Genomic DNA, 23,111 nt, shown 5'->3' on the forward strand with positions numbered 1-23,111 from the left:
AAGATTCCACTTCCAAATATTGACCTCCACATATGCACACTTCTGTGAAGTACCATGCTTTTCTATAATCCTGTTGTGACCAAATGTCTACATAGCACTTAATTTGGTAGCTGCTTGTGTGTCTTAATTCCCTGTAAAAATTACTATATATTGCATAGAAGGAAGAGACATTCGAATTCAGAGGAGAAGGAGGTATTGACTGAAACTTTGGTGGTGGTCAGGAACCAACTTTGTCCTTGCTCTCATACCACTGTTTTGTGGATTCTGCCTATTTTTTTACCTGCTTTCTGGTATACTGAGACTTCAGTTTGTGTTTTTGATGCAGTGTGTTGCTAAAGGGACACTCAACTCTCATGATACTCTTTTTGAAATACGGAGAGAGCTTAAGGAGTGACACTGTCTCTTGAACTAGTCTGAACTATTCCTTGTCTGATAATTATTGAAGTGCAAACAGGAGTGGAGACAAGGGCTTTCCAGGTGCTAATTCCTGAGGGCACAAATAGAGCTCAATTCTCCATATATTCCCCCATATCTGAAGATTCTTTGAGTAAAGATTCTATGATCCTTTGCATGTAAGCCTTCCTCTGCCCCGATGACTCTGCTTGCAAAGCTGTCTTTATCACAGTTCACCATCCCCAAGCCCTCATTTGACTCCAGCTTTTCTTTGTATCTGTTGTAACTCATCATATCTGCAGCTCAGTAGCAAGAGAGATTTTAAAGATGTAAGTGAACAGCAACGCTTCTTGTCATGCTTCATCTACAGTGGTATGTAACTACTGGATTTTTAGCACTTGCCTTATTTAGCCTGTTGAAGCTTAGAATATGGCAAGATGAATTGATGATTTAAGCCAACAGGAAAAAAAGTCCAAACTATTAAAAGGTGTTTGTGAATTTTAATCACTTTACTGACTACATTTTGGCTAGAAAAACCCAAAGAATTCATACTTTCTGTGTGATGTGGGGAGCTTGTGTATTGTGTGGATACTGTTTAATTTCATTAAATCATTCTTGTGTTATTTAGACTGCAGTAAATTCATCATGATATGTCAGATTCCCTGAGCATGTGCACATGCTGCATGCATACACATATATGCAGAGGTGGGAGACGGAGCTGCAGCTTGAGATCTTAACTTCTGCAAAGCGTGTAAGCAAAGCTTCTGCCTTAGCTCCTTGGTGAGAGAAGCCAAGGAAGGAGGCAGCATTGGTACCAGGGCCACGTGCACTGCAGTGTGGCAGAAGGTCAGGTCTAAATGAAGTCTCGTTACAGTGCTTGAAGCTCAGAGGTCCCTGTAGAAGTCGTAGGACATACACGCTCTATCTGTGAGGAGCAAGCATAACATGCAAATGTCTGAATGGGCTTGAGCTCTGCAATGTTCCTGGCATTAAGTGTACCTCTTGTCTACAGATGCTGACAGGCAAGATTCTATCAATCTCTTTCTGGGAGTATTCAAGCCTACAGAAGGAAAGCCTCATCTCTGGGAACTTCCTACTGATTTTTATTTGCATCACAAGAACACCCTCAGTCTGTCACAGACCAGGCGAAGGTATTTTGCTGTTCTGTTTTTTTGTTTGTTATTGCTCTAATAAATTTTTAAAATGCATGTTAACCAAATAATTTGGTCAGCCTGTCAAAAGCTTGCTCTATTGTTTTTTTAAGTTTTTACAAGGACTTAAAAAAAAAAACCTTGAAGATGTTACCAGAAGTGTTGGATGTTGGTGTTTTGAAGGATTTGCTTTTTAGTGTGTTATTTTCCTGTTGTACTGAAGAAAGTAGTTTCATTTCACATGAACTTCTAGCCTGCAGTGTGAAACACTTGACTATTTTGCTTGAAGTATGGTTACCACTGTCTCAATTAAGCAATATACAGGTGTATTTTTGGTTAGATTTATTAAGTCATTGTTGCATTTGAGATTAGGTGATGACATGTGTGTTTTGGGTTTTTTTGGCTGTAATGCAGTTAGTATGTAATGCATACCAAGAAGCCCACGATTTTCTACTTTCCTTTCATCCATGTCTAGCTTATTTTGAAGACTACTTTTCTTCATTTGCATTCCATTGGAGTTGCATGGTAATATACAGAAATAATAGAGCTAAAGCGTAACAATTTTAAAGTCATTTTAGACTGCTTCACACTGTGGAATGACTTTGTTAAGGATTATAAATACTGTGTGTAAAAAAAAAAAAAAATTTAAAAATTATTTTAATAATAAGAACAGTACTAGACTTGTTAACTAAATCATCTCTTTTAGAAATTTCACTGTTTGTATCTTTGTTCATTCTGAGAGTCTTAAAGCTCTACCATCACAAATGGTAGATCTGAATGTCTGCATTTAGATTTTTGTCTGGGGAAGACTGCAAGTGTTTAAACAGCGTGTTCAGTCCCTGTTGGCTTCTTATTCCATTAACCCATCACGGCAGCTGGCATGTGATATGACTGTTTCTAAATATCAATTATTTTATATGGTCTCCTGAGGCTTCTTTTGATGCTAGCTCGTATCAGCCATACAACCAAGTGCTATTTCAGGCACACGTGAAACACGCAACCTTAATTTTATTGCCTACTGGTTCCGGACATTATTGTATGTCAAAAACTAATTCAGCTGATATATTGCAAATACATGAATGTCCTAGTTTCCCTTTCATCTGTTAGTCTGTTAAACAACTGCCTCTTATTTGTCACAGACACTGCTCTCAAATGAGGTGGAACATTTAAAAAAAAATTGTTGGTATTCTTCATTTACTTCTTAATTATTTTTATGCTTCATTCTGGCCAGAATTTCTTCTGAGCACTTAAAATATACAATAAAGATGTTTTCTCATGTGAATAAAATGACATCTCCATGTAATAAGTAGTTAGGTCTTCCAAGTAATTTTTTTACTTCTACCAAACTATTGGACAAGTTCTTTATATAACTTTGTCCTGCCACTCTGTGCAGTGCCTCTGTTGGATTCCTAGGCACAGCAGTAAAGGAGATAATGAAAACTCATAATGAAACCAAGGATACAGGAAGAGAAGGAAGATGATGTTTCCTGTCATTGAAACTTCTTTTGATTATCTGTGCTTTTCCTATATTGTATTTGCCTCTCCATCAGAAAGAAATTTCATAATGAGTTTCCTATATTACTTTTATATAATTTGTAATTCACGTGAAAGGACAGTGAATATGGAAAAGGAGACTTTCTGTTGCCACGTTACTTGTCATTTATGCTGGCAGCAAAACTGGGTATGTCTGCTTAGTTTCTGAAGGTGCTGGAGAAAATGGGTTGCTAGCATGGCCTTGTACAGTACTTCAAGAGGAGACATGACTGTCAGGCATAACTCATCCCCTTCTGTTTAGGACATACACAGTTCTTGGCATTGAACTATGTTGCCCCGCCTGTTCTGCACCATTTGCGAAGTCCTACTTACAAGTCTATCTCTGGGCATGGGAATACACCCCTTGTTTCTGCTCCAGATGGCTGCACTGAGACATGAATAGGGGAGAACTGCATTAATATTCTGATTACAGCCCTTACAGTATTGTGAATACACATTGGTATTTGAAATAAAAATCAATGAAGATAAATGTCTTTTCATCCCAAGTAATGGAATAGAAGGAGCTATCAGAACAATTTAGAGAAGAAATTAAATTATGTTTGAGAAGAAAAAATAAAAATATGTAAATATGAATGAAAGAAAACATGCTTTATTTTATGAATGTTGCTTGATTTCCTTTGTTTTTCAGAAATCCTGAATAAGCTTCCAGTAGGGCCTGGTTTTTGCTGTTGGCTATGCCAACATACAGTTCTCAGACTTAGGACAGCTGCCACATCAAAATGTATTTCTGTGTGTAGCAGTCAGCTACTTCGACAATCTTCCAGTTTTTATTATCACTGACCTTCATTTCTTCATACCCTTTTCCTAAATTTTAGGATCTGAATAATACATGGTGGGTAGGGGTTGATATATTTTTTTTTTTTTAAAGATCAGAACAAGAGAAATACATAAATACCTTCTATATGTACTAAGACCTTAACTTTCAGTACTGTAGAGGTAGGCACCTGAAATATATTTTGTTTAATGGAACAAAACAACTCCTCCCTCTATACCTGTATTGAGCTTCATGTGTTTAAATTTCATGGCCTGAGAGCAAAGTAGCAGGGTAGGGGCCTGTTGAGGTCCTCCATCCAAGGATAATTCTTTACTTTCTTCCATACTTGGAATTATAAAGAAATGTTTACTGAAGTGACACTATATGGTTGGGTAACTGTTATGTGCAAACATTTAGACTGGATACAAGATCAAATCTTCTGTATCAATTGTGTGTCTGTTTTTCCTGTACAGTTATACTTACTGGTGGACCACAGGTGTGCTAAAGCATTTACCTCTTCCTTTTGATGAAGGTAGGAACTATATTTGCTCCGTGCCTTACAGAGTATCTTGAAAAAGTTTTAGTCACAAACGCTTTTTAACTGTTTCAGATCCCAAATCTGGAGGGGAAAAAAAGTTTCGATAATGATTGTGAAATACTTTACACCTTTCCCACCTCCACCCCCCCCATGAACTATGATTTTTTTCAACTGCATGATGCATAAGATACCTAATTGGCTAAAACTTGACCTCCATGTGTTTATGTGCTGGGGCACACTTTTTTTTCCCTTGCCTATTGACACACATTTATAGTCTATGCTGGTGGTTATATTCCTGTTGCAGATGACAGGCTATAGCTAGTGTGTATTATTTCTCTGGAATACTGTAGAGCATATTTTATTAGGAATTGTCGTCATGAAGGCAAATCAAATTATGGTGGTTGGTAATGCATATTTATTACAGATGTGCTGTGCATCTCCTTCATATCATATTTTCATGTCTTAGAGGGGATATGGCTGTAGAGAAATGCCTGGTAGGGTGGCTAGGTAAGGAGGCTACTGTTTAGATTTTTGCAGAGTCACTAGTTGTTAGTAAAAAGATTTTTTTTTTTTCTTTTCCCCAGTGACATGTGCTGAAAACAGACGCAAGTTGACAGTGAAGAAATTCCGCAAGTATGAAGAGGAAATTGATATCCATAATGAGTTTTTTCGGCCATATGAGTTGAGCAGTTTTGATGAGACCTTCTGCTTGGCAATGACCAATTCTACACGGTATTTTGGGGTATTTGGGACTATAAATCCTTAACTGGAATTTGACTTGGTGTGATTTAAATGTACATTTGGTTTATTTGGTTAAATCTGTATAACACGATAGGTTTTGTGGTTTGGTTGGGTTTTTTTAGCTTCAAATATAGCAAACCTCTAGAAACTAAATTACAATACTGAAATTGAAATGCTACTCTAAAAAAAATTCTGTTAAGATAGCACTTAAATTTACAATTATTTTCCATTATGGGGTGTCAAATGTTTGGATGATTGAAGGCTGAGAAATGAGCTTTTCTTTGTGGACTCAGATCATAGAGGCTACCTTCAAAGCAATTGTTTTCTAATTGTTCTGCTGTCATTTTACAGTTGTTTTCTTTGGTTCACCAGGTTCTCATAGCTAGCCAGATAGGTATCTTTTTTGTTTGTTTTGTTTTCTTTTGTTGGCAACAATCAGCTGGATATTCTAAGCATAATCTTAACTATGCTTTAGCTAAAGACTTCCATGCAGATTATGTTTAATGTAGTTTTTTCATGCAGTTTGAATATTGGCAGCATTTTGAAAACAATGTAGCTGAGTTACTGGGCTTCTTCAGCACAGGAATGGAGCACATTGCTCTAGCCTCCTTGGCAAGTGGTGATGTTTGCAGCTGTTTTATGGGACTAAATAATGCAACTGAAAGCTTTTAAAATACCTAAAGTTTTATGTTTACATGACTTTAACTTGTAATGATGAAGTTAGAGCTTGATACTTCTTTTTGTAAGGATTTTTTTTTTAATTCAAAGGTAGATGTTAGAGGTGGTTCTTCCAGAAAATTTAAAAGTGTTATGTTGAATGTTGCTCATGAACAGTTTTTCCTTTCTATTTTGCCAGAGATTTTATGCCTAAGAATGTGGGGATTGATCCAAGTCCATTTACTGTTCGTAAACCTGATGAAACTGGAAAATCAGTGTTGGGGTAAGTCTGAAATAGGAAATTTTGTCTGGTTTAATAGTAGTGAAATTGTGATGCAAATATATAACTTCTGTGTGTGTGTCTGAGTAGCATATTCTCTGTTACATGGGAAACAAAAATTATTGCAATTACACTGTAAAATCATACACTTTGAAAATCATATCTAATTTGAGATTTTTCTTTGACATTGGGAATTCTTTATTCAGACTTGTTTAAGCTTTTCTGTTTTCTTGTACTCTAAGTAAAACCCATGAGAAAATTTTATCTAGAATAAAGATACAAAGGTTGTTGAAATTTGGTCATCTCCTCATACTAGCGGTAACTGTATTCTCTGTTGGAGATGACAGGAATGCTTATGTTATTGGGTTTTAAAAAAAAAAAATAACACATACCCTGAAACATTAATAAAATGCCAATTTCAGCATAGTTTTTTATTAAAAGTGTTATTAAAATATTTATAGATAAAATTATATAATACAATTCAGCAACAGTTATTGGGACAAATTAATGTTTCATTTAGCTGTTTTTGCATCCTGGACTTTGATTTGTTACTTTATTCTCTTCCTGTGTTTGATCTGCTGTATCACACAAGAGCTATGGGGACTCTTCCTGAACCAATTCATTCTCTCCATGATATCTCATATTAAGGAAACCTTTTGTCAGTAATGACTAAACCTGTGCTGTCACAACATTATAACTTCTTCTGAAAACTTGCCATTCTGTTAAAAGCTACAAAATTTGATTGTCTCATAAATAACATCTGTTGTGCCTTGACCCTGAGGGACTCACTGTCAATAAATGTTGAGAGCAGACTATGCTTATCACTAGTAGAACCTGATTTCATGCTACTGATGTTCCCTGGGAATAAGCAGAAACACTGTTCAACATTACACAGTTTACCTCTGCTAAGAACTGTCAGTTTATGGGTGCTTTTGAGGATAAGCTTTATCCTTCCGCTTTGGTATAATGTCAGATTTTAGACTAACTAATTTCTGTCCAGATATTCCATTAAATACTTGACCATTATATATTTTTCTCAGGCACTTTGCTTCAAGATCCCCACTCTGATTTTTAGGGATTGTTATGAGATAGAGAATCAGCTGGGTCAAAGCCACGTTCCAGGACTCCCTGGGTATTGCTCATAAGGCTTCCCATGCATTGGCTGTGTAGTGGGGTAAAAGGTGACTTCAATCTTCCACCTTACTCATATTTAGCCCTTCATAGAGGTGGTATCTTTGCCTTGCACATTTGTCATCATCTTTTGATCCACTATGACATTTCTGGAGGATTTGATGATCTGTTTTCATCTGTAAGTGTTCTGGTCCCCTAGGACAATTGGATCTTGGCTGCCTTCCGAGTATGTGTGGGGGTGAGGATATCACTCTTACCAGTGTTTGGCTGCTTACTCCATTCTTCGGCTTTCCGAAAGGACTGCTTTTCTTATGACCTTTGCCTCATTTAGAAAAGTAGGGAAGCTAGCCATAATAAGAACGTAGTATGTCTTCATAACTTTCCGTAAACCTCCATCTTTCTGCTGAGTCAGAAATTAAACTTACCTGTGGTGTTTTCCACACCCAAGGCATTTGTTCCAGCTGTAAGAATTCTTCTGATATATTAATGTCCTTGGTGGCAGGGTATGCTCTCAGATCAAGCACCTTTGGGAGGACTCTCCTACTTGTTTATATGTGTTCCTAAAGCATATAAAGTTTAGCAAATTCACTACAGGGATAAATTGCTGTATGAGTTGGACTGCAAAAGGCAGAACTCTGTGACCGTCATGGTGTGCTCCACTAGAGCTCAAGTGATACTGATGACCTCCATGCCTTTGCTGATGAGAACACTAGAGCTGCAACTCAAATTAGCATTTGCACTAAAATGCATGCTCTTATCAAAGCCTTTTAGCTCATGCTGCTGTCTTCTTTTAGGGCCTTCCTTTAGGGTACATCATGCACAATGCCAGGAGGAGATGTTGCTTCCCTGTTTTGAGAACTGATTCGTCTATAAACATAATCATTACCTGCCTTCCAGTCCCCCTTCCTCCAGAGTCCCTGAAAGATTGTGACAGTATCTGAGAGGAAAGTGGAACCACATATCTTTCTATGGCCAGTAGGAAAGGGTGTAGAGGACATAAGGGTGGTACAATTTCTGATGGGTAAAGTAATGTATACTTTTCAGAGCTTGTACAGTTAAACCCAATGTTAGCCTACTAAAATATAGATGCTGTATCTTGAAGAATTCTTACAAATAAGGCACCGTTTTGTATTTACTAGAATTTCTAGAGTGAGAAATGCATGCCTCTTAAATGTTGCTGATTAAAGTGTTAAATGAAGGGGAGAGGTATGGAAAAGGAAGGGGGAAAAAAATTATGATTACAATTTTTGGGCCTAAGATTAGGAAAGCTAGTGGAGTGGATAATGTTGTTAATCAGAAAGAGAAACTTCTTCCCAGATTAAAACCAAAGATGTTATGTCTCAGCGAATTTTTATTCCTTTTTATTAATTCAGTCTGGGGGAGGGATTTAAGTAAAGGTCAGAGCACTGGTGGAGAAAAGCTGACATAATCCTTTGAGCTCTCTTTAAATGCTGTGGAATAAGAAGAGATTGAAGAAAAGTAAACCAATTGGGGGATTCAAAAGATGAGCAACAAGTTGCTCCAGGGGATAGAATTCATTTCCCCTAGTAAGATTGTAACCAAAATTAGAAATTTTAAATACTTGTTGTTAATATCTTGCTGGTTTCATAAATACACACTGCCTTTTGTAATAGGAACAAAAATAATAGAGAAGAAACCGTGCTGCAGCGCAAAACAGCTGCTAGTGCTCCTCCACCCCCAAGTGAGGAAGCAGTGTCAAGTAGTTCTGAAGATGATTCTGGGACCGACAAAGAAGATGAAGGTGCTGTTTCTCAACGTTCAACTCCAGTAAAGGTGACTGATACAGGAGATAATACAAAAATCACAGAGGTAAGAAACTATTGTGGCAGGCAAGAAGGCTAATCGTGGACTTGAAATTCAGACTTCTTTAAAAAATGGTAAATGTTGTAGAACAGTCAGAAATCAGGCACTGAGAAATTAAGTGGAAAATGTTTCCAGTGTATTTTCTTTGTGTAGATATTAGCACAACTGGTTATAAAACTTCCCTGTTATTCTTGTCGTGTAATAGTGAAACACAGTGGGAAAATATCATTTTCAAAAAATGAAAAGTATGTTTGGAAACCTATGGCATTTGAAAAGTACTTAGGTCAGGTGTAGTCCATAATATAAAGCATAAAATAGATCTATGTTCATGTGTTAATTCAGAGCAGTAGTACAGTTCTGATCATTGTCCCTTACCGTGCTCTGGCTTATATCACAGGGTGGTCTTGGAGTATGTAAATGGGATTCCTTTTTGGGTGAAACTAAACTGGGAGGTGCTTCTCCAGGAGTGCACCTGATCTACCTACCTAATCAACATTTAGTCCGTGGGAGCTAATGTGGAGCAAACCCCCTTTAAGACATGTGTTATGGATCTGAGGTCCTGATCACCACCTCTTTCAATTACAAATCTATTCCTTTTGAATGATGCCATTTGCTCAGGTGGATGTAACTATAAAGTAATGTTCAATCTTGCTAAATTTCAACCTGATTTATGTGAAGATTTTTAAATTGCTGTCTCATAATTCTATGGTCTAACATTTAAAAATCAAGAAACTAAACTAACTCAAAAAATGTGTATGATAATTTTGTCACATTGGTTCTATGCTATTACTACTACTAAGGTTGAAGATAATGGCAGGATAATGGTGAAATCTTGTATGCACAGTCATATGAAAATAATGTGTATTCTCAGTTGTGAGCTATTAATCTTTTTTTGCTGGCATAACCAATTCTGTTGGAATGCCTTGGGTACTAATTTAATGAAAATACTGATTTGTATGAAGTTCTATGGAAATATATATTTTATTAATTCATGTAACATTTCTTCAAATTCCTTATTGTAGATAACCATTTTGGGTACCACTGAAAATGTCTTGGCAAAAGGATATGCTAATGGAGATTATAGAAATTTGCAAAGTAGTTATGTTGTTCTGGGAGGTTTTTTGGGGTTGGTTGGTTTGGGTTATTTTTGTCACAGCTGATTTAAATGGTTATAGTGTTGTGCTTGTACATGTTATCACTTTTGAAGAAACTTCAGTATTTATGACCTTAGTCAGTATAAAATGTAGTGCCTTGATAGGCAACAGAGAATAAACCTGCCTTTTTTTCTTCTACAATTCAAATTTTCATTCCATTCGGTCTTTAACCAAGGATTGTTTGTTATCAGATAATGGATTTTCAGCCTTCTGTACGACATTGTTTTCTTCCTAACCTTAATGAAGCATTTTCAATAAAATAACTATGAAACCTTGTGATATTAATTTTGGACAATGTGGATTAATTGTTATGCCAATACAAGTGCATTTATTTCTGTTTATTATGTTTATCTGAAAATTTCCATTATCTCTGAAAATTTCCATTATCTCTGAATAATAGAGTACCTGTTTTCAAGCAAGACAGATTGCTTCTGCAGTGTTAATAACGGAAGTCCAACCTGAAATTTTATCCTTGATTCTTACCATTGCCTGTTACCTCACTTCAGTTTTTTCGTCTGTGTATTGAACACACTTCAAGACTCAGACCTAAGATATCTTTTTTAGGTTTTTAAGATGCTTAAATGAAAGATGCATGTAAACACAAAATCTGATTTACGATATTATTGCATTTTAATGGCTTACAATGGGGTGAGCTATTCTGATTCTTCTAGTAATGCACATGAAGAAATATTTTCCGTTTTATTTGCACCTTTTCATGCATCAAATTTTAGTCATAATTTGCGATGTTAATTTGTGTCATTGCTTATTAAAATTGCAGGGATGAAAAGGATTACGTATTCAGTTATGCTGAACTGCTGTGTTAGCAATTAACTTGGCATATTGGTAATGTCTGCCTGCCATTGCAAATTTGTTTATTCTCTTCAAAAGTACAAAGCTTCTCTTAGACACATTATTTTTGAGGGCATGTTGTTATGGAAACTTTCTGTTCAGAGACCAGACATAAAAATTAGTAATCTTAAAGACTATATTAGACATTAGATTTTAACATGTTCACCAGCTGATCTTCATTTAGCTTGTGAAGTGTGTTTTTTACATTACCAGGCTAAACAGAGCATCAAATATAGGCTTTTCAAGAAAAGTTTTGGAATTATTTTTCTGGCAGTAGCAATTATTTTTTGTGTCTACACATGTAGTTGAAAAGTTTAAAAAGAAGACCTGTAATGGAGGGTTTAAAAACTGGATGGCTAAACTGACAAATGTAACAAGAAACAAAACAACTGTGGCTGGAAAATGTGATAATCTGTCTAGTTGATTAAATAAGTGTCTATTTTCTAGAACTGGTAAACCACAGAAATGTTTCAGATAATTTTTTTCCCCCCCTCAAGTTAAGCTTAGCTTAGAAGAAAAACTTCAATGAAGAATGCACTTAAAAGCCTAAGCTTACAACTATTCTATTTTATGTCTCTCTTAGGTAAACTGATAGCTTGCTAGCACTCTAACCAGTGTCAGTCTGCACTTTACTATTTTCTCATTTGTGAAAATGGATTGTGTATAGTATTGTTCAAAAATACTAGAAGTTTGGGTGAAAAACACTAGTGTGCGGTATTTTTGTGTGTAAAAGGGATTTATATTTGTGAGCTTATTTTTTCAGGTGCATTCCTGAGTAAATACGGTTATTGCAGAATGATTGGATGTTTGGTCAGGGATTTTATTTTCGGTGTTTTTTACATCAGCAACTGTAGAGTGGGGAAAAATTGTATCGGGACGCAAACAGCTAGTTCCTTTCTATTCACATCTCACAGAAGGTAATAATAAAATGCTTTTATACTTCTGGTCAGGACATATATTTCCAAAGCTGCTCTTTGACTTTGGGTCTTTTTGAACTAAAAGAAAACCATTTTTATAGTTGACTGACTTGCAGTCACATGTGTCTTGTCAGTAAACCCCCTCAGTTTAACAATGAATCATTAGGCATAGTGAAGTATTGCATGTGCATTGGTCCTTGTTATAGTTGACTGGCATGATTGTGTAACATAAAATAAAAATAGTTTTGTTCAATCTGAAACTTGTAATTATTTCAGTGTTGACAGCACGAAATGTGAAAGCAGAAGTGGGAGCATGTTCTGAACAAATATGACTTATTCTATATTGAATTTCAACACAGAACAGAATTTAATACCTACATCATTATATGTCCTATGAATATAATTTCTTCTCTTAATTTGTTGTTTTACCTGATGTTAACTTTCAAGAATCCTTTCCTTTACTTGTTGAACAAATGTTGTTTACTTGTTGAAGAAATATCTATTTTTAAATTGATTATTTTTATTTTAAAAAAAAAGAAAGATGCACAAGCTAAGATTACTATGTATATAAGAAACTTGTTTGGTTTTGCCTGCATTTGTGAAATTATTTTCAGGTTTACAAAGAATTCCTTGCTTGAAAGCAAACTTTTATTTGGATATTGTTACTGTATCCTCAGTCTGAATTTTTCTTATGTTCCAGAATGTAGTGCAATCAACAAAAGATGTGTATGGAGTCAATCTTTCAGATGTTCCTTCAGAAGATGATCTCACAATATACACTAGGTGAGATAAATTTCCAGTGGTAATCAGTAAAAGATCATTTGAGCTAGTTAAATACAGCTTGTCAAAGTGCCACCTTTGATTAAACTTAAATTAAATATTTTAGAGATATTTGGATATATACACTATTCTGTTTTTAAAATTAAACTGTGTCTGTGTCAGCTCTGATTTCAGTGGAAGTTATGCAGATGTTTCTGCAAGATTTGGAACTTCAATGGAATGAAAGATGCTTCAACAGAAATACCTATCACGTAACATAGTCCTAGAAATTAATAAGCAAATTTCATATTAGGAATGGTTCCATGGTTCTAAGCTATATAGTCTGTGATTTTTTGCATTTTTCAAATGTTGAATTGCACTGATTCAAATCAGTCATAAGTTGAAATAGCCTCTTTATAAAGATGCATACAATACAACAGAAGTTAAGTCTTTTTTTAACATAGTGTCTTATTTGTAGAGATATGTGTTAACTGTTACCTTTTACTCAAATCTAAAAAGTCTGTGTGACTTTTGATGTTCAAGAAAAAATATTTTTCTGAATAATATTCAGGCTTTTTCTTGAAATATCTTGTCCTTTTGAGCTTGAAATAAAAAATTGTGGATTTTATAGGTAGATCTTGAGACTGTTACTAAATCTGGTATAGTCTATGAGCAGAAAAGTAGAGAAAAGCAGTCGGAATAACTCACACTGTAGAAGCATGGATATCTAAGTGACAGATACTTGTACTGTAAGTTTCAGGAGAGGGAGAAGTCAGTTTGGCCTTTGGCATTATTGGAATTTCGTAAAATAACATGCAGATACATATGGGGTGTGTATATATATATGCAGAGCACGAAGTGTAGTGTGTGTAATAATATGCTCTTATACGCTGCATTTTGAACAGCATCATACTGCCACTTGTTCTTAATCAATGGTTTTGTGAATTCAAACCATACATACAGGAAATGAGTAAGATACAGCATGGTGCAAGACAAAATACAGCTCCTTAGGGGGTCTGGCAAGTTCCTGCACTTTGAGGTAGACTGCTACACTGTGAGGCAGCATGCTGCACAGCATCTGCAGCCTCTCCTCAGGAGCTTGGAGCTGCTGGCTTATTGTGAGCAGTTGGAGGTAAGATTTGGTGGGCAAGCATCACCTCCCAGCTTCAACTAGAAAACTGCTTTTATTCAATCAGAGAATTATAGAATCTTTGGGCTGAAAGGAACCTTTAAAGGTCACCTAGTCCAGCCTCCCTGCAGTGAGCAGGGACATCTTCAACTAGAACAGGTTGCTGAGAGCCCCGTCCAACCTGACCTGCACTGTTTCCAGGGCATCTACCACCTCTCTGGGCAACCTGTGCCAGTGTTTTACCACCCTCATTGTGAAAAACTTCTTCCTCATAGCTAGTCTAAATGTACCCTCTTTTACTTAAAAACCATTACCCATTGTCCTATTGCAACAGGCCCTGTTAAAAAATCTGTCCCCATCTTTCTTAGAAGCCCCCTTGCAGTACTGGAAGGCTGCAAGAAGGTCTCCCTGGAGCCTTCTCTTCTCCATGCTGAACAATCCCAACTCTCTCAGCCTGTCCTCACAGGGGAGGTGTTCCATCCCTCTGATCACTTTGGTGGCCTCCTCTGGACCCTCTCCAACCGGTCCATGTCTTTCCTGTGCTGAGGGCTCCAGAGCTGGACGGCCGGACTCCAGGTGAGGTCTCACCAGAGTGGAGTAGAGGGGCAGAATCAAGGATAACTTGGATTTTTATCCTGTACAAGACACTTGTCACCGCTCCTACAGGAGCCATGAACTGCCAGCTCCCCAAGTGCAATCAGCAAATTAATGGTGTGCTTCTCCAAGGAAAAGCAGTGACTCCATTGTATCAGGAATGCTGTTTCTGAATTGCCATAACCCCACATAGAGTGCTGGCTATGTGTTGCCATGGTTACAAACCGTGTACTTACGCTATTGTTCTCAAGTTCTCTCTTCAATATCACAGAATAACACTGAAGCCAAAAAGAAACCAGTTCAAATCTTCTTTTTTTTCTTAAATCAGAAATTAATTTGAACCTTTTGAAATCTTGTTAACTCAAACCAAAACTGAACTAGAATAATTTCAGTTATAGATGAACTAAAACTGAACTGAGAAGTTACTTAGTTCACTGATGGAGGAGATTCTTTCTTAACTACAGTCTTTTTCTTTGAAAACTACTCAGAATAATGGGAATTTAGGACTGGAGATCAGTTGGAGAAATTTCGATCCAAATTTAAGATCCTCTTGGTTCTAAAAGACTTATGCTCTTCCAAGAGAGCGATTACTTATGCAAGAAAGCAGGGGTGCAAATCAATTACATTAGCTTAATAAACCAATGTTTCAAACACCTGCTTAGAATGTAGAATTAATGGAGATTGATAAAAGGGGTGTAAGAAAACTACTGTAAGAAAAACACTGTGTGTGTATTGCAGTGAATACTTGTAAGACATGCATTGAAATGGGCTTGTGTGTGCATTTGTTTTTATTTTTTAATGTGTAATAATAGTGATTACCTTGTTATATTTGAAACCCCTTCAATTTGTTTGAAAATTTGTTTCAGTCATTTTTTTCAGTTGGTGATATGTGATGATTAATTCTGACCTAGTTCATTAATACTCTCAAAGAATTATTTTTTCTTTTTATTTAAAAATTTTTTTCTGTTAGTTTTTATTTAGGAGTAGGTACTTCTCTTGCATTCTTTAGCTCTTTGAAATTCCCATTTCTACCTATTTCCTACATGCTGAGTAATTTGAAGATAATACACTTGAAAAGGGTTGAGGAGGATGTTTCTCATTATTTCTGAAATTTTTTACTTCACCTATGCCTCTAACTTTCATTCCTTATTTTAAATACTAGAAAATGGATGCCAATTTGACAATTACCTTTTGGTATACTGGGTAATTATTGTTGTTCTGGAAATGTCCCTGTGTGAACTGGTGTCTACCATGAGTCACTTTGTGCAGATGAGCAACTCTGTGATAACCAGAATTTGAGCTACTTCCAATTTTATAATTTCTTAGGCTGGACTACCATTCAGTCTGTCGTTACAGTAGCACTGTAAACTCCATAGGGGCTTTGGTCCCAATTCATATCCTTCTCAAAACAAAACAAAAAATCTTCCATTTGTTTCATTTTCCTCCAGCAATGCAGGTTTTAAAAATACAACAAATTCCTTACCTCTTTTAGCTAACAAGACATAGTGTTATTCATGGTCTGATGTGCTGATTTATGTGAAAAGTATAGATTTTACTGACATCCTTTATTACAATGTACATAGTTTTAAGAACAGCAGCAATTTATTGCACAGGCTGATTATAGTTCTCACTTTAAGTCTTTTTCTATTATTGTAGTAAGGGAAATGGAGGTGTACAATCCTGACTACTTGATATTGTTGGACATGTTATGTATTTTTTTTCTTTACTAGCATCAGGGACTTACAGATTTAAAGTACCTCAGGTTAAGTTACTTTACGTCAACTGATCTATTAGGCCTATATGCAAATGAAAAGTAATTTGAATCTGTTCAGCTCATTTTCACTGATGGCTGAGATAACTTGTGTTAATTCTCATCAAAATAGAAATCACAGAAGCATAGATTGGTTGAGTTTGGAAGGGACAGGAGGTACCTCAAATAATTTGAGGGTGTGTACTGCAGATCAACTGTGCATGGTGTCTTATTGATGTCTGGTAACTTGCTTGTGTTAATTTAGGCCTTGTTTGTTTCAGAATATCAGATAATTTGAAGCAACTAATAAAAATACTTAACACCTTTAGTTTGCCTTTTTTTAAGTTTGTTTCAATAGCTAGCTCCTGCACTAGAAGATCTTAATTATTTGTATTTCCACTTATAATTCTCTTATTTAGAAATGTAAGTATTTATTCCTTCAACATCCAAAGTGATGTCACGTGTTTCTGAGGCTTTTGTTTCTACAGTGTAGAATCTGAACGGAGCAGAAAGAAAAGCCACAATAAGTTGTTTAGGAACGTATTGTTCCTTTGTCTTTTGTACACTCTTCCATGCAATTGCTTTTGTGCTGTTAGTTGTCCCCTGTTCAAATGTACTAAATATTTCTGAAATAGACCGGTAAGACTATTTCTAAGCTAAATGGAAGCTAAGTATTAAGAACTGCCTCCCAACTCAGAAAATTAAAGTATTAAATCACAGCTAACATTTACTTCTGTTTTCAGTAGCACAGATGTATTGGAGAGTGAACAAATTGAGTTTGAGTGCAAGATAACTACATATACAACATATATTTGAAACCCTCTGACTTTTCCTCTTAGACTGAGGGAATAAGATTAGTAATTAACCTTTTTAAAAATTTTGCTCCAATTCATTGTCAAGAAAAAAGCAGTAACAATATTTTGCATCTTCAGTGTCTTCCAGCAAATGTTTGAAGATGGGGTAATTCTCCCAAAAGGTCGTGCTTGGAAATAAGTGAGCTGGACTGACAGGTTTTCAGCTGAATAAACTAGATTGAATTTGGCTGAGGACTGCCTTAAATCTGAAACTTGAGACACTTTCTGCCTTTTCTGTTGACTTTTCCCATAGGCTATTCATCTGACTGATAGCTTTGAAAAAGACATAGGAAGTTGACTGCAGCAGGATGCCTGTTTCGTAGGAGCTGAGGCCTGTTTCTATCCCATGACACCAATCAATAGGCAAATCTTTTTCAAGCTAAAAGAAGCTGCTGAGTTGTCACATGCGCCCACTGCAAAGTTTTAAAATCTCTCTTCTTTACTAGAGAGGTAGTTCATGATCAGTGACTTATACAACATGACTTAAAGACTCATTTTTTGGTGTAATTTTTTTTCATTTGCTGAATTTGGGGGGATAGTTCTTTTACTTTCATTGATTTATTCTCCTGTCTACCACTTTTCCCAGGTTTGTTCAGCTGGGACAGAGTCAGCATAAACAAGACAAGATCAGCCAGCAATTTTGCTCAAAACACCACTTGGATAGGGTTATAAATTTGTAAGTACTCCTTTTTTTTTTTTTTTTGTTCCCTCTAGCCTAATTCTTTTTGCTTTTGTCATTAGACCTGAAAAAATTATAAGGTAAATTTGATGTTAAATTGTTTGAGAGTCATACTTCTGTTGCTTTTACTGCATAAGGGGATTCAATAGATAACATGAAGCATTAGGTTCCTACTTCTCCCCTGTACATTAAAAAAGTGCACTTTTTTATGTTTTTTTTTTGTTAGGGTCTTTGGTGGTGGTGGTTTTTAGGTTTTTTTTTAGTGCCAAGACTTTTGTATTCAAAATTCTTAGTAGTCATGAGTTATCACAGCACAAAGTGATGAAGCTACTAAGTTTAAAAGGCAATTTCTTCTTGCTGTGATTGCTTTTGAAAGGGATTAGTTGTTCTGTGTATTAGTCATTAAAAAAACATTCAAAGTTGCAACTCTGTCTTTAGTGTGCAGTTATCTGAATTTATTTGTTCTGAGAAGGCTATGAATGCCCTGTATGTGCTTTCGTGGACATTTGAGGAGTCTTGAGAGGTCAAATGGGATATTTTTATTTTTCTGGTGAATTAATAGGTGCTAGAGATAGTGGGGTAAAGTGGGAATTGATTCCTGCCTTGTTTTGTGCACTTGATGACCATCTGTCACTGAAGTCAGAGGATCTATACTAGCTTTAATCATTATGCAGAGTGTTTTAACTGAAGAAAAGACCATCTTGCATAGATGTTATTTTAACAATTAGTCTGCTACATTTTCCTCAGAAGTATCTCCTTGGGTTTCTTTTGGTTGTCTGCCCTTTGTTACATACTGGTTCTATGCATTTGTCAGTGATACTTTGAGATGATGAGGCAATCTTTTAAACCAGTTCATTCGTTACAGTAGATACATTTTTACATCTTGTTCAAAACAGATAAGTAGTTGATGGTAGCTTGTAAGGGAAGATCAAGCTCAGTGCTTTTTGTCAATGAAACACTTGAATACTTTATTCCCAAAAGATTAGTGTGGGAGCCATATTCAACAAAGTCAATTGTGGTGGGATGGTAGGAGGATTGCTCTCCAGGGATACCTGCCATTTGGAGTAATTTCTGTGTATTCTGTTGCGAATAGAGTAACTTTCCATTACTATAAAAAATGACTCTTAACATCAAAATGACAGTATGTGCATGTGTTTAATTTATACTGAAATAAGGAATTTAACAGTTTGTGATTATGGATTAATTATTGCTGTGCAAGAATGGCCTCTAGTGATAGGCCAGACCATTTGAATCTTTTCTTAGTATAAAAAAGGGTCATGATATTATCCAAATATGCCATTATTGAAGCAAGTCTTGGAATTTAGATGGTTGACTCCTAACTTCCCAGTTCACATCTTCCTGTGCTGTAGGCAGCTTAAAGTTTCACCAAGGCAGGTTTTTATTTGCTTTTGTGTCTGGGGTACATGATCTCTTACCCCAGTGCTTTTCATAGTAAAATCATAGAATCACAGAAAATGAAGTACTCAGTCTAAAACTTTGATTTCTTATCATCAGTGAGATATAATTTAAGCTTAGGTTAGTTGCTGTCATTTCCACACTTTTCAGGAAAATATTTTTTTATATCCTTTTTCAATCTAAAAACACCCCAAAATTCATAATTTTAAACCTTGTGGCCATTTTTATCAAATACATCAAGCCAATACAAAAAGAAATACTTCTTATTTTTACAATGTCACTTTGGTTATATTTATGAACTCGAATATGCGTTGTAGAAATACTGAAGAGAAGCTTCTGGCTTAAATTTAGAAACTGTAAGTATAGATTAGAAGCGAAAAATGGATACTTGAACAGGGACTACAGTGATGCAGTGAAATAATACCGAAGAGGAGTGGAGAATGTGGAAGGACACTGAAGTTCCTCTTTTTGTTCGTAGAAATACCATGAAGGAAAAAGGGTAGAATTTTTGTTAGAGCTAAATAGAGCTAAACAGAGCCAGGTTACTTTTAGCACAATCTATTATCATGTATGTGAAGAGAGGCTTTGAGTACCGTAATACAATTACTGCTGGCTGACACAGTGCACCTGTTCCTGATTCCCTAGTACTCATTGCAGTGTGGTATAAATAATACTGTTGAAAAATATACTCTCAATCACTTTCCAAATGTACTTCTTGCGTTCATCTAGGAGTACAAGAAATTTGATTCCCTCCTGACCAGGGAATTGAGTGTTTTGATGCACTGCAGCACTTCTGGAGAAAAGCGTGGAAATGGTTTAATGCTCTTGTAACAAACAGTAGCTGGTTGCATACATTGGGGTACAACCTGTCTTCGGTGCCTGTGCCCATTGTGGCCTATGCAATATAGAAACAATGCTTGTGCACCAAATTTAATTCATCCATAGGTATCTACTTTCCTGTTCAGTTTTGTGGAGCACTGATGATGCTCAAGCACAACACTTTAGTAAGTGATATCTGCAGCATGGTCCAGGGCTATGTTCTCCTTAAATATTTGAAAAACATACCCTGTCTTCAGAGAGATACAGTACATGTTTTTGAAAGTTCTTGTGATGTTAAATGTGTAATTTTATTTTTTTTAATCAAGACTACCTAGATTCTGCTTGTCATCCAAGTATTGATCAAAAGTGACTCAAGTTGAATAGCAACTAACTATCTACAAGTTACCAGCTAACTATGTACAAGTAGCTTATGGGCTTATTTACAGTTTGGTTCTGTGTATATGCACACTATATACATTATTTTCTCACCAAGATGACAGTAATGAAGCAAATTTCAGTGAACAGTGGAGCACCCTATATTTTCCATTTTTGTTAATTAAATGCTTTACTGCAGTATTTTTAATCTGTAATACCACTTTAAAATATAAAAGTAAAAATAGAGCAAGACATTTTCTAATTTGAAGGAAGTGTTTTACACCCCTAGTTAGTTTTGAAGGCTGTTCCCTCAGTTTACAGCTTTCTCTTGTTCATTCAGTACTTCCATATGACTTTGTTAGTATAAGGTCTATTTCTTGGAGGATTAGATAAAATTCACCTTACATTTGTAAACTTGACATCATCACTGCTTTATAACTGCGCCACAGAAAATGTTGGTAATTGAACTTGTTATCTTGCTGTGTATTCACATCCTAGGAGTTTGGGGGGGATTCCTTATGTTGAAAGGCAGGAGTAGTAAATGAATAAAGGATATGTAGAATGTTGAGTATACTTATTTTTTACATTAAACCCATGCATAAACCCATGTTTAAAAACCCAACGTATTCTGCACTTCAGTAGAGCACCTTCTTGCTACATAACCCTTTGTCAGAGCAGCATCTAGTCTTCAGCAAAGTCTCCCCTTTGAAATCTCCCAGAAGGGCCTGAATAGATGCTGTGTTTTTACCTACAGCTCATTTTATTTATTCCTTTTCTTGGAAATAGGATAGCTATGCCTCTTAATTAAAACAAGCACTGCTTCAGCTCCTTTGAGATGTAAATACTTGGGTTAAATTGGGAGTCATCTACCTTACCTCCTTCCTTAATTAAAAACTCCTTGCCTCTGTGGTGGATGAAATTCTTTCCTGTTTGGTGATTATTTGGATTCATTTTACTTTAAGATGTCCTGTATAGGATCTCATATTCTTTAACAGCTGTATATTAAGTAGTATATATGATCTAAACCTCTCTATACCTCTAAATAAAATAAAAATATGTAGCTTACTATTAGCTCTTGACTCAGAACAGAGATGAGGATAATTAACCACTTTGGGTTAACTGATCCAACAGAGACACGTTACAACAACTTTAATTTCTCTTCTTCTTTTGACTCACATATATCCACTGTTCTGGTATTCTAAAAATACCTTTAAGGATTAGTCTTCCTCACTTAATTTGAATCTTTCCTTTTTTTGACTCTCAGTATTTTAAACAAAGCAGTTCCGTGATTCTCTAGCATTTATTGCCTGTGAGAATTCTCTTGAAATTTACTGGTCTGGCTGTTTATAAATTACCTGGATTTTGTCTTCTGTCTGACGATGAAAGATTGGCCTTCACTGGGATTCTAAATGGGTTTAGCACTGTCTATGTGCTCATCGCTTGCAAAATGGCTTGACTACTGCTACTGAGAGTATCTTCATTTTATATTCTGGGGAAGTGGTTTTAAAGTCATTGTGGGCACCTTCCCTGAAAGTACTTGGTACTTCATGTTGGCTAGAAAAGACAAAAGTGTCGGGAATCAACACCACATAGAAGGAATAATTCTGTCATTTTGGATTTGAATGTGCTGTTCATTTTTAGTTACATGTCTCAAAGAATACTGCTTGGAAGGGTCTGAGGAAAAGCTGTAGTATGATCAGAGTTGTAGGACTCTCCAGAAAAGAGCTGGCTGGGGACTGAAAATTAAGTCCATGATGTGATGGTTTATAAAATGCTCTACTGAAGTTCGACAGGTGAAATGGTTTGGTATTACAGTTTAAGTCACAGCATGACTGGATTTGATGGGACAAGTTACAGAACAGCTGAGCCAGTTCTAAGAGTTCATTGCCACCAAAAGGGGGAGGTCCTGCTCTTTTCCCTCCTTCCTTATCACATACTTTTTCAGTTACTGGTGCAAGCTTTGCTACTTGTTACAGTGCTCCATAAATCAGTTCAGCTCATCAGTCTCCAGCAAACTAATTCAGCAAAAAAAGCAAGTAGTTTCCTGGTAGATTAATGAGATTATTTAGACCAGTGAAGGTCCCAGTTATCACTAGGGCCAGCACAGAAGAGACAGAGCCACAGGGTCAAACGCAGCAGAACTTTCTCATGTGGCTGGTGGCAATTTGTTAGATTGGCTCAGTTCTCTTGCATAGCACCCTTATGATAGATCGGGCAGTTGCTTTTTCCAGGGATCTTGGGAAAATGGTTTGAACTCCTTGTGATTCAGATCCCTGTGTATGTAAGAAGAATTATCTTTTTCCAGTTCATTTGTTCTGTCAATACGGAGCTCTGAGCTTTTCAGATGAAAAAACTCATGTGCCTAGCATTTTTAGTAGAGTTGTCAACTGAGATGCTCAATATTATTTTAACAATAAAGCTGTTAGCATTCATCTGCCTTATACTGATTTAGATCATAATTTTCATTTATTGATGTCTGTTTCAAATAAAAAAAAAAAGATTTTTTTTATACCTGAATGTTCACACTTGATCTCTGGGTCCTCCATATTTCCTACCTGTCTACACTGAATCCTGAATAAAAATCTACATGTCAAATCTCATACCATCCATTGGTGTAAAAAAAAAAAAAAAAAGCCTGCAACAGCAGTATGCATACCTTCAGAACGGTATGTGAATTGTGATAAAATTTGCCATAATTTCTCAAAATCCAAAGGCTTTTTTTTTAACCTGAAGAAATACTTTGAGCTATGAAGCAATAGTTCAGTACAAGCGGTGTTCCCCAGGGCTCGGTTC

At 36.0% G+C, this 23,111-nt stretch overlaps 1 protein-coding gene across 1 annotated transcript; it reads left to right on the top strand.

Moving 5' to 3' along the window:
• Positions 1-4,325: 4,325 nt before the first annotated feature.
• On the top strand, positions 4,326-17,705 carry LOC104620827 (polyphosphoinositide phosphatase-like; the record flags this gene model as incomplete). The annotated part of the gene is made up of 6 exons (XM_010287151.1): positions 4,326-4,384; positions 4,975-5,122; positions 5,988-6,071; positions 8,834-9,029; positions 12,644-12,726; positions 17,616-17,705. Coding segments are annotated over 6 exons (660 nt in total), but the record flags the coding sequence as incomplete, so codon positions are not given.
• Between the last annotated feature and the right edge of the window lie 5,406 nt (positions 17,706-23,111).

The sequence above is a fragment of the Phaethon lepturus genome, unplaced genomic scaffold (assembly GCF_000687285.1).
Source record: "Phaethon lepturus isolate BGI_N335 unplaced genomic scaffold, ASM68728v1 scaffold57985, whole genome shotgun sequence".
Lineage (NCBI taxonomy): Eukaryota > Metazoa > Chordata > Aves > Phaethontiformes > Phaethontidae > Phaethon > Phaethon lepturus.